Genomic DNA, 15234 nt, shown 5'->3' with positions numbered 1-15234 from the left:
AAAGCATAAAGACACTCAACCTTAAAGGCCCAGTCAGTGATCCGGCAGCGCAAGCATAAAAATATCAAAATTGTTTATAAATTGCTTAAAAGTAAAAGATAAGTTATTCAAATTGTCATTTGGTATTTTTGAATTAAAACAATTTGGCCAAAAAAAAAAAAAAAAAGAGAAGAAAACAGCAGTATTGACGAAGTTGAAGCCCCATTCAAATGCATGTAGCAAATGTATACTAGTATACTGCAGGGATGCCACTTTACCTACTTTTATCTGAATTCCTACTTTTATAAAGTCAAAATTTCCGCACTTTTATATATATTTTCAGGCCGTTGGCTATTTCAGGCTTTTCAGACCTTTGAGGGGTACACAGCGTCATCATCCCTATATCTTCGTGTCAAAAATTGCCGTGATAGTACGGCGAATCCTCTCGTTTTTCAACAGCTACGCGTGGCGATTTTGTTCGAGATAGCACCAAGTTTCTATTCTACACATTACGATTGCGCATGCTCTAGTACCCCATATGATGTTGCTATTACAAGAAAAACGCACCGCATCGCAAAGCAACGCATCGCAAATGCGGTGGTAGTATGAACGAACCTTAACTTGGAAATGCGACGAGTTGCGTTGAGTTGCGGCAAAAAGTAATCGATATATCGGCATCGCAAAGCAACGCATCGCATATGCGGTGCGGGTACTATGAACGGACTGGGTGCACTACGCTGCACTTGCGGTGCGGTGCGTTACCGATATATCGGTTACTTTTTGACGCAACTCAACGCAAGGCGCCGTATTTCAAAGTTCCGTAATTGCGGCGTAGTGTGAACGGACCTTAACAGATCAATACTCACTCGCCGTGCTTTTATAAAGGTTCGTTCATACTACCACCGCATTTGCGATGCGTTGCTTTGCGATGCCGATATATCGATTACTTTTTGCCGCAACTCAACGCAACTCGTCGCATTTCCAGGTTAAAATGTATTTAACTTCATTGCGATATCGCAATGCAGTAGTTCGCAGTACGATGCAGTGCCGCAACGCACCGCATCGCAAAGCAACGCATCGCAAATGCGGTGGTAGTATGAACGGACCTTAAGAGAGAAGTCTTGTGTCAATTTTGTCACTTTTGAAATGCTCTCTTTTTGCATTCAAATTGGTACAACTTGGGGTGAGAGAGTCGCATCGTGCCGAATGAGGTATCAAAATACGCAGAACAAAATTATCCATCTATTGATTAGGCCTACTTGTTTTGGTAATATTTAGATCTTGAAGATATTGCTTTTAATAATACTTTATAATACTGTTTGTGTGTAGTATATCATTTTAATGGCATGTGTGGAAGTTTGCAATGATTATAATATAATATGTGATATATTATTTAAAACGGCGTGCCACAATGCGAAATTTGTGCTGACTGTTGACTATATTGCACGCAATTAACAAAGTGTTAGCGTAAATGACATTACGAGAATGTGATGCCATATAAAAGTAATATTGTATTAGATTTCAATTAACTGAAACGTATCAAATTAAAATGTGATATATGGTTTAGTGTGACTTTCAATAAATTACTTTAACAGTGCAGTCATATTGACAACCTTGGTAATATTATATAAAGAACGTGATATACATTTAAAAAATTATTTGGGTCATAAAAACACAAGGTTTTATGAATTAAAGATAATATATTTCGAAGCTTTAAAGTAATGAGCAAAACAGTACAGGTACGTGACGCGTTTATTATTGACACAAACTTGACTCGGATTTACCTGTCTATTCAGTCAGAATTAATAGGTAAATTTTCACGGGAAAATTTTCTGGACACGTGACACCCATGGGCGCAGACATATTAGCATTATGGAATGTGACCCCGAGCACAGCGGTTGGTCTACCAATGTATTTGAATAGGAAGAATTCCATCTTTGCTGCAAAATAAGTAACTTGTCGTAAGTTGATAATATTATGGTAAGAGTTTCCGTAGATAAATATTTTTTTCCGTAGGGAGATATTTTTGAAATTACGTTTTGATGATATTGTGAAGAAATTAAGATTGCATGATATTCAATAAATTTGCAATACACAAATTTCTATCGAAATTGCAGCCAAGAATACTTTTCCAATTCAAAATTACTAAGACTTGAATAGCGAGGTCACCGCCGGGGGTCAGAGATCAGGCTCGAGGTCACACTCACATTGATACGCATTGGTCACGTGTCCAGAAAATTTTCCCGTGAAAATATAGCTATTTATGTTGACTGCTATTTGGGCTATTCCAGTTGAAATCCACACTACCCCTGTGGAAGATTGTGGGAGTAGGGGGAGTATGTTTTTCAAATGTAATTGGTCAGAGTTAATTATTTTGAAACCTATACTCCCCCCGTATTGTGGCTTTACCTATATTTTCAACTTAACTGGAGAGAGTATTTCAAATGGAAGTTACCCAATTATTATATTCGAAACTCATACTCCCTTTGTTGATGACTTCAGCTAAATCTTCCACAGGGGTAGTGTGGATTTCAAATGGAATAGCCCATTGTTTGTAAGGAGGGGATGTCATGTATTACAAAGTTCGGTGACAAGTGTCCACTGGGTAAATTTGTTTTCGATAACAGAGAAACGCCATTCACGTTGCAAGTTGGCGTTCAGCTCAGTCGTGTGTAGGTGCAGCTTTTGCATGTAGATCAACGCTAACGGCTACGCGAATGTCAGTGAAATCAATTGAAACCCGCTCAAAGTAGACACACACACAATTTTAAAACAATATCTTTTGCACAGAATTCAATGGGATTTGAAAAGTAAAGTTGCAGTTGAAACTCTGGTGAGAACACTTTTACAGTGCATAATGGGAAGTCTTTTTAAAGACATTGAAATTCATCCTCCGGCAAATAAAGTGATTTCTTAAAGACAATAAAACTAAATTACAAAATAGATTCTTTTATGCACAATTTTGTTCTGCGTATTTTGATACCTCATTCGGCACGATACGACTTTATTCCCCCAAAGTTATATCCATTTATGATTAACGAAAGGTACAAAAGGTAGAGTTTCGAAAATGACAAATATATTAATCATAGGTATACCAAATTTTAATCAAATTAAATCCTACATTTTACAAGGAATTACCTTATAGGGCCGATTAGTCCCGTTGTTGCTATGCACCTCCGATTGGTTCAAATAGCACGTACAAGTATCGCGTAGCACACGCGCTACAAGTGTGTTATATCGTGTCATACCACACGACTAAGAACCAATAAGATTGCAGGAACTTTCTTCAGTGTTTAAGAATGACCCGTTTTGCATAGGCTTCACATCGCAAAAAAGCAGACGAACAGCCAAATTGATATATCAAACAAGCGTATTGTGGAAAAGATCAGTTTTGAAACTACATAACACAAACGTAGTGTTGACGCTAAAATGGCGGTATATCCACTTATACATAGGCCTATGTGTTCATTTGCAGTCTTTGTACTACATGCATATCATTAATGTGTGTTCTTACTTTTTCAGACAATGAAAAACAGGCTTGGTCGCATGGCAAATAAAGCCAAATCGAAAGGAGGGGGTAAACGACAGCGAAAGAGACTACATCATGCCAAGAAAGCCAAGAACGTCGAAAAGAAAATGCGAAAATATTACGGCGACTTAGCCAGTGGTGCAAAGCAGGAAGAACCTGACAAGCAACAAATGTGAGTAGATGATTTCATCCTGGGTGTACTGTGATGATGATATACAGTGTAGTCCAAAAACAACTTTACCCAATTTCAAATGTTGATTTCTCACAGTTGAAAAATTTGTTACCATTTTTTGTTGCATATCCTTAAAGAACATCTTTCTAAAAGTATTTGGTGAAAAATTGACTGAGAAAGGATGTAAATTACAAATGTGGCGCCAGTCAAGGTAGAGGATCAAAATAATGTTCGTCCACTCGTAAAGCCTATGGGATTTTTGGTGCAATTTCGAACTAGCGTGAAGGTGAATAAAAATTAATACTCATAATACCAGGCATGAGAATTTTCAGTTTAAAAACTGAATTCAGTTTTTTTATAGTCAAAATTTCCGCAACTTTATTTAATTTCAGCCTGTTTTTGGTACTTTTTGCCCAATTTCACGCGCATTTTCAGTTTTTTCAGTTTTTTTTAGGAAAGTGCAGTCTCATGCCTGTAATACACATCATACTCATCTTGCAAGAATCAAGAAACTTTGTCAGCTTACTGCGTTTTGAATAGGGATGAATTTAGGAGAATAAAATTCTCACAAGCAAAATAATTTTTAGAAAAGTCGTCGCGAGAATCGATTCTCTGTCTCAGATCGATTCTCGCAAGTACTCTTAAAATTATTCCGACACTGTGCATGCCCTGTGTCATTGTTGAAATTACCAAGAGTTCAGCTTATTGCATTAGGTCTACATGCACGTATAAATCATTTTCTTTTATTTTACTTTATGGTGTTATATAAAATTGGTGAAGGAAATTTGTGAGTATTGTTAGCGGTTTCATTTTACCTTGAATATATCGGAAGTGCAGAATTAACTTATACCCGATCATGCCTTCATTATCATGCCTGTATTTTGCCATAAAACATCCCTGGATCTTAGGCCCGGGCACAATTGGTCCGGTGGTAAATCCGGCCCTGAATGTAATAAAAGCTATAATACTAATACGTAATGCTATACGCTGGCGAAGTTACGTAATTAATCGGATTAATTACCATAGCAATAGGTGAAAACAATTTTGAACATATCGCGCTGCACTACAAGCAGGTTACACTCATCACCTGTGTATGTCTGCAATCATAGATTGAAAACTATACTGGTCTTTTCAAAGATACTAATCTTACAGGTGCAATTAATCAGCATGATATGGTTCAATGAAGAGGTACCGCGTGAACGTATCAGTGTAGGGCGGTATATTCAAAAATTGTTTTCACCTATTGCTATGGTAGTTAATCCGATTATTACGTAACTTCGCCAGCGTATATAAAAGTATGATAGTGAAATAGTGAGATATGACTTTATATGAGAGTGTGGCGACTGGCGATGTATATTTGAATATTTACAAGTTGAGGGCAGTGGAGAAAATATAGAAATATAGAAACTGCTGAGAAATATAATATCCGATATAGTGCATGGTTATATTTTTTTGGAAAAAAAGTACCCAAAACAATACCATATTTCATCTTGGAAAGAAGCTCCAATCGAGTATCAAATGTGATATATTTAATACATGTTGTCTTTTATGGTTGTCTATATTGTTTATAATGCACTCGGTTTTATGACAAATTATCATATGGAAATGCTGCAAAAAACTTTTTAAGTAGGCTAGATAAGAATCTTTCTTTTCATCCATTCATATGGTAAGAAAGACAATTTCCGATATTTTAAATTTTCATTATTTATTTGTCTATTTATTTATCTATTTATTCTTACATGTTTACCTATTCAGGTCACGAGGTAGACCTAAATTGACGGGGAAGAAGATGAGAAAAATTCGGAAAAGAATGTCACAAAGCAGAGATAGAATGGAAGGTTTGTGTTTCCTAAATTTATTATAAATTGATTGAAAAGAAAAGTAGATTTTTACACCTGTAAGTAACAAAAATCATTGTATTTGTATATTTTGAGCAGTGATGGTGTTGGTAGTAATGTGGAGTTATCACACCCATCAATTTGATTTAACACATTCGCTGTATGATACATTACACATACAGGCTGTATCAAAATGTTCTCCGTCCGTTTTTGGGTGTTTCGGAAAATATATGCCATACGTTTGAATACAAAGTATAGCATATGACGTCATAGCATATGAAGTCTTGCCTCTGGAAAAGGCAGGCTTTAAAAAGTTTCAAAAACCAGAAGGAGAACAACCATTTTGATACAGCGTGCGGTTTAATACCAAGAGCGTAATGCACAAACATTTATTGTTAACCCATGTTTAACACTCATTTCATGCATGTTTATATTGTTTTGCATTTCAGTTGAAATTGAAGTCACGACAAAGGATAAAAAGAACAAGGATAAAAAATCTCAGAAACCACCATCAGAAGCATCAGAAGATTCAAATTATGAAGATGTTGAAATGGACGACGAATAAACATGAACAGACTTTGCTTCAACATCTTTATTTTTAATGCTGCTATATGTTGTATCAAAATTATTGTTACGCATTAGTTGTGGTATTTATTGAAAAACCTGTTTCTTTCAAATGCAACATTTGGGTCATCTTGAAATGACTAGAATGTAAGAGTATATTGACTGTTGTTATGACGCTATTTTCTGAGCACTTCCTCCATGACTCTTTGAAAAGTTGTAGGAGCATCTGTTAATCCCATAGGCATAACATTAGTACATTACTCTACAAAGTGGTGCATTTTGATGAGGCAATCTTGTACAGATCACTTGAAGCTGTTGGGTAACAATTATTTTGATATAACCTTTTTATAAAGTGTCCATAAAGAAAAGTTGGCACAAGATTGAAATTGGTGCAGCAGGTACCGATCTAAGCATTATCACTATGGACCACAATGGCCTCATCCCAATGGCATAGTTCAATAACCTCTATTGAGCAATCACAGTGCAAAATTTGACCTCAAGTTTCAGAGTATGAGTTTTTTTACCCAAATTTTCGAAGGTCATTTAATGATTTAATGATTGTCCAAATGTATTGGGGTCAAGAACTGTGCCTTGATAGATGAGCATGTTGTGGATCCTAGTGTTTGGACATTACAATGTTGATGTGTCACACGTGGAAGATCCAGATGAAAGAACTATTCACATATGGATTCCAGTTTATATGGTGGTCTAACATTTTGCTGCACATGTTTGTTGCAGCCTAAAAGGTGTGGTGAGATACTGTTGGATTACCGAATCCCGGTGCTGCATTAATCAAAAATGTGACGTGTCATGTCAAAAGAAGACGCTTTTGGGCAGGTTATCAATTTTGAGGTTTTTATATATCTGAAATATAGATATTTTGCCCCACAACACCGTTTTCCCCATTGAAATCTGACATTTCAAAGCGAAGATATTGAGTTCGTAAGTTATGGTATTATAAAATTGGAAATTGAGATATCGACCTTCAAAAATATTATTGACAATGCTGAGAGTAGGAATTAGCTTGAAAATTGTCTCAAAAATACAAGATGTCAGTTATATTCCGGTCTGAAACTATCAGGCAATATTTTTAACATTAATAACATCACAAATTCGCAACAAACCTAAATTGTGAAAATATCACCCCGGGCAGATTTTTGCCTATCTCTTTCTGCATTTACAATCCTGCCCAAAAGTGTCTCCTTTTGACATGATGCGTCACAAATACTCACTGTAGGAAAAATACAGATGTGTAAGGGTGTGGTCACACGTTAACGCCCATAAGTAGGTAATAAGAACGTCATCACACAGAACAAGTTAAGCACATTTTTATGTACATTATTGTTGCTTACAGAAATAAAACATAAACCATGTCTACATTTTTTGCACATTGTTATTTACTTATGTGAAGATGCATATTGCAGTTGGATAAACCGTTGTGTATGATGAGGAAAATGTCAACAAAAATAATTTATATAATGCTACAGCAACATAATACAAATATGAAACGTCTACACAATGAGCGTGTTTATAGTGAGCCAGATTATCCGGTATTTAGCGTATATTAGCGTACTGCAAAATCAGTTGTTATTGTTATTACAGCCACTATAAACACGCTCAGCGTGGATGTTGAAATATCAGCGTAAAGTGAATATGGATTGTTCCATTTCACTCGCCGGTAGCGATTTTTTTTACCGATAAACATTTGCATAGGAAACGCATAGTCGGAGCATGGAAGAAAGAGATATCTTCCATGCCCTAGCACAGTTAGGACGCTGGACAACCGATTGTTATTGTTCTGCAAGGCTCGCTCAGTCATTTAATAAGGCAATACAAACGATCGAATTTGGTATTCAAATGAACAAAATTTTGAGTTACACCTTTTCAGTGTAAAATTTTTTTCTCGGCCAAATGAAAAGCAATAATTTTCATTTTTTCAGTAAATGTCAGGAAAAACTGTAATGCTTGATACTGTATTTTTTTTTCAAATCTTAGTGTTAAACTTAGTCGTGAAATTCAGTCATTTAGTGTAAGATTTTCGATTTTGATAGGCTTCAACTCTGCCCGTGAGCCTTTTTTTGGATCAACCTTTTAGCTTTTCAAAGTAATATAGTTCGCTAAAGAAGGATTTTTCCCAACTTTCTAACGCACATCACCGTGAGCGATATATCATAGTTTTGTCAGAATTTCCGTTTTGATTCCATAATTTTTGAATACCAGCTGAAAAAATTTAAAATCCACGAGTGAAATACTAGCATTGTGGATCGATATCTCTGGGTGCCCGGCCTGGATACAGTTTTGCCAGAACTTCAATATAGCAAAGAAATTACCTAGTGTTTCGGTATAGTGCCTTTTGTTTGTGTTTGTTTGAAATTGCTTAAACCCACCGAAAGTCATAATGAAGCAGCCAAAACAATACAAGGTTAAACACGGAAGTTTATAACAACCTATTATAATGACCTAAAGGAAAAATCATTTATGGTAACAATGAGCCTTGCATTGTAAGTCATGGTTAAAATGTGTTGAGTACCCACCCCACCCCCATAGGCCTACATAATATTACATACCGGTACCTTATAATATTTATATAGCACGGCTATAGCTATACATTTAGAAAGTAGGTCCTATAGCGCTAAATTATGACAAATAGGCCTACACAAACCCGAACGCAAGTCTGAAGGGTGTAATGAAAATGCCAACCCGCGATGGGGGGGGGTCATTCAAAATTCACCTGGAGATAGGAGGGACAGAAAATTAAAATCCCTCTAATAACACGCGAATTTTTCTAGGTTTGGACAGTGGATTTTCCCATGGACCTCATCCTAGGTAAATAAATAAACAAACAAACAAACAAACAGACAAAATGGTTTTCATAATCATGGAATCCATAGCCCCTATAAATTGAAATTGCAGGCTATCACGGGAGCAAATTTCCAAAATCCACCTCATTTACCAGAATTGGGGATTTGGGCTACCAAATCGCTGGTCAGGCAATCCTGGTTTTCAATGGAAAAGGGACCTGGGTTGACAACAATTGAAATATCGATTATTTTTGCTGGTTGCTCTCGAGGTAAAGTACTAAGTTTGACATTTTCGGAGCATAAAGGGGAAAAGGGTAAAATAAAAACGGAAATTCTGACAAAACTATAATATATAGACCCACACGATGTGCTTTACAGAGGTGGGAAATATCTTTCTTTAGCAAACTATATTAGTTTGAGACGCTAAAAATGAATTCTGTAAAAAGCTCACGGGCGAACTAAAGGCCTATAAAAATCAAAAATATCACACTAAAAGACACAATTTGATGCTTAATTTTAACACCAGGATTTTTAAAAAAATGTTCATCCAAGCACTATGTTTTTATTTGACATTACTGAAGAAAAAAAAATTTTGCTTTATATTTGACCGAGAAAATAAATTTCATAGCAAAAGGTGTATCTCGGAATTGTGTTGATTTTAACATGTATCGATCGACTTTTAGCACGACTAAGCAGAACAAAAGATCGGTTGTCCTGCGTTTAGACTGAGCAGAGAATCGCAGAGAAGATCTTAAGATCACTTGATATCATTGTTTATCAACAAAGGTGAGGGACATGTCTATGGATTTGCTTGAACGAGCCGCTACACTGTTCAATGGCTTTCTTGTACTATTATGAAATGTATGAGGCGGGATTAGAGTCAAAACTCGAAGAGCATACGGTCGAAGCTCGTCCTCTACGACCGTATGCTCTTGATTCCGAACTTACCTTGGACGACCCGCGAGCTACGACCGTATGTTTTGACCCTAATCCCGCCTCATAGAAATGTGGTGGGCGATTTAAATGCACGTGCCCTGAGCAAACTACGATTCGCACGCACACTGCAGGACAAAGAACAATGGAAATTGTCATAATTCGCGCGCATACTGCCGGGCAATGACGTCACATGTCAAGATTGCTGCAATGTCCCGGTGCCAATATATGTTTTGCCTTTCAAATAGGTGCATTTTAAAATTCCATAACAACTTGTTGCACCAGGATTATGTATTTTGTGCGTGTCGATTTACATAACACGTTAGGTAGAATAACTTTTCTCCAATCAGTATTTTGGGCTGACATTTTACTTCACTTAATGCAATGATTACACAAATTGGGTAAACTAGCCTCGTTACAGTTCAAATTTAAAGCATTTACAAACTGGCATGGTAAATGTTTTTGACAAACTTTGACATACTGATATAAAATTGGATCGATTGAGCCCATATTTATTGGTCGAGCTATGAGGTTTAAGATCACTGTGGTTTAAGATATTGGAAGAGACGTAGTCGAGTCCAATATTTTAAAACTCATAGCAAGACCAATAAATATTAGGCGTAAAGCATCCAATTTTGTCATTATTATGTGTTGGATCCAATAGTTTCACACACTGGATTTATCAAAACATAACAATGTGTATAATTTATTTTACATCGTGTTTTTTTTACATAACGTGTAAATATTTCTCTGAGTGTATATGTAAATGAACAGATATATCTCGCGCGATATCACTGGTCATTGGTCACGAGTCATTGGTTTTCCAGATTTGATTAATATAACAGTAGGCCTATAATGAACAGATTTCGTGTCAGTATTGTTCCTAAAACCAATGACCGTTAAAAAACTAGGACAATGAAGACAGACAAAAGTTTGCAGTATTTTGGAGCTCAATTTTTAAAACTAAATAAGATAGCTGGAAAAGCAAACCATCGGTGTTTGGAAGATGGTTCAGCAGATATTAAGGGGCTGTGCAATAATTATGAGCCCCTGGGAGGGCAAAATTTACAAACGGCGTTTTTCAAATAATGCTTGCCCCTCCTTCGGCCTGCCAAAAATCGCACCCTGCCACCCCCCCGCACATGCCAAATTTTTGGGATCCAAATTTGCAAACACAAGCTTACTCGCCCTTAACTGCTGCAAAATAATGAGAAACATGTTGATAATTGCAATAATATAATTATTTATTAGTTAATGTTTTCCTTGTAAAATTTGTTTTTTGTTAAAAAAATCATAATTATGAGACATTCATCAGACCGATGTTTTTGTACAAATGTAATCGAGTATTTCTACCCCCTTCCCCTATAAAACAAAACTAGTTTAGTTTATAGGACGTCATCGATCATTTGGTTTATTCCCTTAAAGCGTTAATTTGAGTTCATATAGTAATGCGCGTGGGTATCTGGGACAGACCTTTTTCTTTGGCTTAATAAGTGACACGGATCATTATGCATTTGGTCCAGAAAGTGTTCAATATCTTTACCTGGTGGTTAGTTAGGCGCGGGTGTTGCAAATAATGCTCTGCATCTGGACATTACAGTACGGGAAGACTCAACTCAACTTATTACCTTGAGATATTGCTGTTCTCAGTATATACAAATGCTTCAGCAGACAATCATTCGCAATGGCGGGAAAACGACGGTTGATTATTCTTTTGCAATATATGATCATCATGATAATGGCGATGAGTTACTCTGTTGATGCTCAAGGTAGGCGACATTATTATGTGTAATGAAACAAACATAAATAATAGTATATTGACATAGTCGTTGGTGTTAGAAGCCATCTTTAGGCCCATTAGCGCCAATCCAGCATGAAATGTGGTGGGGGGGGGGGGGAGGAACCCAGCCAAAATGTTTAAGATATCTGAGACATCCGTGAATAATGAGTGCTTGAACTGATCTGCTAATTTTAAAGGTTTGGTGGCTCTGAAAAGAGCCATTCACTGAAGACTGTCCCTTGTCTACAGAAAACAAGCAAACCTCACCTATCTACTAAATTTAAAGGTGTGGTGGCCCTAAAATAGCCGTTTACTGAAGACTGTCCCTTGTCGACAGAAAACAAGAAGACCTCGCCTATCTGCTGATTTTAAAGGTTTGTTGGCTCTGAAAAGAGCTGTTCACTGAAGACTGCCCCTTGTCTACAGAAAACAAGCAGACCTCACCTGTCTGCTAAATTTGGGCCAAAATTTAAAAAAAACCCGGCTTTTTGGCCCACTTATTTTTCGTTAAACGTAACCAAAAATGTCTTGGGCCAAAAAAAAATGGTTGCTAGATATTTTTATCTAGTTTTTAAAAATTAGTCATTTTTGGCCAAAAATGAGCATTCCAGCCCAAATTTTGCCTTACATATGAATAAACCAAGTCGTTGCCATTCTAAGTTATGTATACTTTAATATATATTTTAGACCAACAATTTAGCAGTTATGAGGCCAACCTTAATCCAATCTCAACTGCTACTGAGGCTGGTGTGTAACCAGCATAAAAAAAACCCGATATGAGACCTACTAAGTCACAACAAATCATAGAACAAATCAAAATTAAGGCAATGCATTGCACTCTTAAATGCATATGTAAGTGTTTCATTCTATACGTTATTGTATGTGCACGGATAAGGAAAGTTGGGATAAGACGCTAGTCAAATAATATCTACAGGTATGGAAGCTGTCATCGCGTCGGGAAGCTGACGCGTCGGGAAGTAGTCAAATCATCCAACACCTCGGGACCAGTAGTTTTGACTACTTCCCCTCAAAACATGTTGTATTTGTATACTGCGCAACATTCCTATACTTTGATCAGCTCTTAATAGGCGGGGACTCATAACATCGTGGATTGATATAGAACGGCGTATACACAGCTGGGCGCAGCAGTTACGCGAACTACGCTTTGCGTTTTGCGTGAAGACGCGTGCTTTTGTGGATTTACGCGTGCGTTTAATAGTTGGAACTTTATTGACTCGCGCAGTAACAAAAACCGAATAATTCCCGCCTATTAAGAGCTGATCATAGTATAGGTCCGTATGCTCAAAAGAGTTAGACCGGGTCTAAAGTTAGACCTGGTCCGGGGACCTGGTCTAAGCAGAATTTAGTTCCACCAGGAATGGACCTTTACTCTTATTTCCTGTTCCATCACTGCAGGTTTGAAGCTGGCAGGGTTTTGTTTTTGCTAAAATGTATATCACAATTCGTCGTCCGTATTCCATAGTGGCGTATAGTGGGGCGCCGCGAATAAACAACTTTTCGAGAAAATCGGGTTTGAAGAAATGCCAATTTAAAATCGAGTTGTGTAAATCAGACATTCATTATATTTTGTAAATGATGTGAAATTTCTGTAGTAAACTAAATAGATTTTATTGTTATATATTTTTCAAAAGAAATAAATACATACTTTTGCTGGCAAACTGACAATAAAACTATACGTCACTATGGAAAACGAACAAAACGCAATACCCTAACCTTTTTCGTATTCCATAGTAGCGTATCGACCATACGCCACTTTTTATACACATTTTATAATTATGAAATATAAAAAAAAATGAAAAACATCGTATTCCATAGTGGCGTATAGGTCCGATACGCGTACGCCACTATGACATACGATGTTTTTCATTTTGCCGATATTTCATAATTATAAAATGTGATAAAAAGTGGCGTATGGTCGATACGCCACTATGGAATACGAAAATGTCACTTTGTAACTATACGCCACATTTAATTAATCAATTACTAATTAATTAGCTAATTATGACTGATGAAACTTAGAAAAAATGAAAGAGAACATCATTAAAGACATATGTGCCAATTTTCAAAAAAAGACCAAAAATCACTATACGCCACTATGGAATACAGCCGACGAATTGCCCATACCTGCGAGAATAGTGTGAAACCTGAAGCTGAAGCTGATTGACTGTGAAATAGAATATAGGTTTGAAAAAACTGTGCTGTCCGAATATCGGAATAGCACAGTGTGTCCTAAATTCGGACTAGCGCAGTGCGTTTGAGATTCGGACTACCGGCGTGTCGGACCGGTAGAGTGTATTTTAAATTCGGACTAGCGGCGTATCAGACTGATGCAGTGCATTTCAGATTCGGTGTAGCGGCGTGTCAGACTAGCGGCGTGTCGGGCCCACGCCCTCTACCAACTTTTTCTACTTGTCTGAAAATGTGATAAGATTGCTTTGTCATAAGAAATGAATATAGATTCTTCTCAAAAATGACAAAAAAAATCATATTTGATCAGTTTGAGGGGTACAAAACATAATCTTTTCAAAATTAATTGGGTAATTTTGTCGAATAATAAGGTACTTATTAAAAATAAAACGGAAACCAAAATTAAAGGGGTCGGTTCAAAGAGATAATATACCAAATGAACAGTGTATCTCATCAGAACGAATAGTTCACTAGAAAAAAGAGCGGTGATTCTATTTAGAAAAATGAGTAGTGTGAAATTAGTGTGTTCTTTAATGGGAAAGGAGCTACACCTGTTATTGTCTCGGTCCCAGCCGGTTCGTGTTCCTCCGTCACTAAACAAACTGTCTGGCGACAACCCGTGAAATGACAATCGCCGATTGGTTAATGAATTTACAAATAAAACTGTTTTCAATTGGCTGTAGGACGTGACTTGTGTAAGTGACACTAAACATCACAGGCCCTCCACTCTTTGTAGATACCGCAAACGAAAAATGTACGCTAGCTTTAGCAACCACTGAGGCGCCGATCGTCGGATATCGCCTTTCATGTACGCAACTTGCAGCGCGTACTCACGTATACATTGTGTGGATTTATGTAACCCCATAGCTGTCCATCAGGCGCTGCATGCGCTGAAGCCCTGCGTTGATTGACAGCAAAATTTAACGCCAGTATTTATGGCGTTGATGTTCAGCCAATCAGAAAAGACGTACTATGAGGTTGTCGCCAGACGGTTTGTTTAGTGACGAAGGAGCACAAATCGGCTGGGACCGAGACTACACCTGTTAATATCTAACACTTGTCACATCTAGTATTTGATTGGTCAATTACTATTGGTTATTTTTGCTATTTGTAGCGGCCAGCTGCAAAAGGACTATATTTACACTCTGCACGAGTGCAATAGTCATTTTTCCATTGCATCGACGCGGAGCTACGATAGCAACACCGACAAACGCGCGGGGTTTCCACCTCGACTCGCCAATTATAGGTGCGGGTGTCGCTTCTAAAATAAATACAGTCCTGGTGATTTATAAAATAAAGTGGAAGAAAGGGAACTTATATGAGTTATATAAAACAAAATGTTGAATGCCCCGTTTTCTTACTTACTTACCTGGAATCCATTCGCTTCCTTCCTTCCTTCCTTCCTTCTTTCTTTATATAGGAGACCCGTG

At 37.1% G+C, this 15234-nt stretch overlaps 1 protein-coding gene across 1 annotated transcript in view; it reads left to right on the top strand.

Moving 5' to 3' along the window:
- Positions 1-7459, top strand: part of LOC140136784 (uncharacterized) — a 46318-nt gene extending 38859 nt beyond the window's left edge. Inside the window, exons 2-4 of the mRNA XM_072158376.1 lie at positions 3502-3680; positions 5436-5518; positions 5968-7459. Of these exons, the coding sequence (XP_072014477.1) occupies positions 3502-3680; positions 5436-5518; positions 5968-6083 (378 nt within the window). The 3' untranslated portion in view covers positions 6084-7459. The remainder of the gene's footprint in view (positions 1-3501; positions 3681-5435; positions 5519-5967) is intronic.
- The last annotated feature ends 7775 nt before the right edge of the window (positions 7460-15234 follow it).

This window comes from Amphiura filiformis, chromosome 17 (assembly GCF_039555335.1).
Source record: "Amphiura filiformis chromosome 17, Afil_fr2py, whole genome shotgun sequence".
NCBI classification, from domain to species: Eukaryota; Metazoa; Echinodermata; class Ophiuroidea; order Amphilepidida; family Amphiuridae; genus Amphiura; species Amphiura filiformis.
Note: the sequence above shows the minus strand (reverse complement) of the source record. Positions and strands in the feature narration are given on the sequence as shown.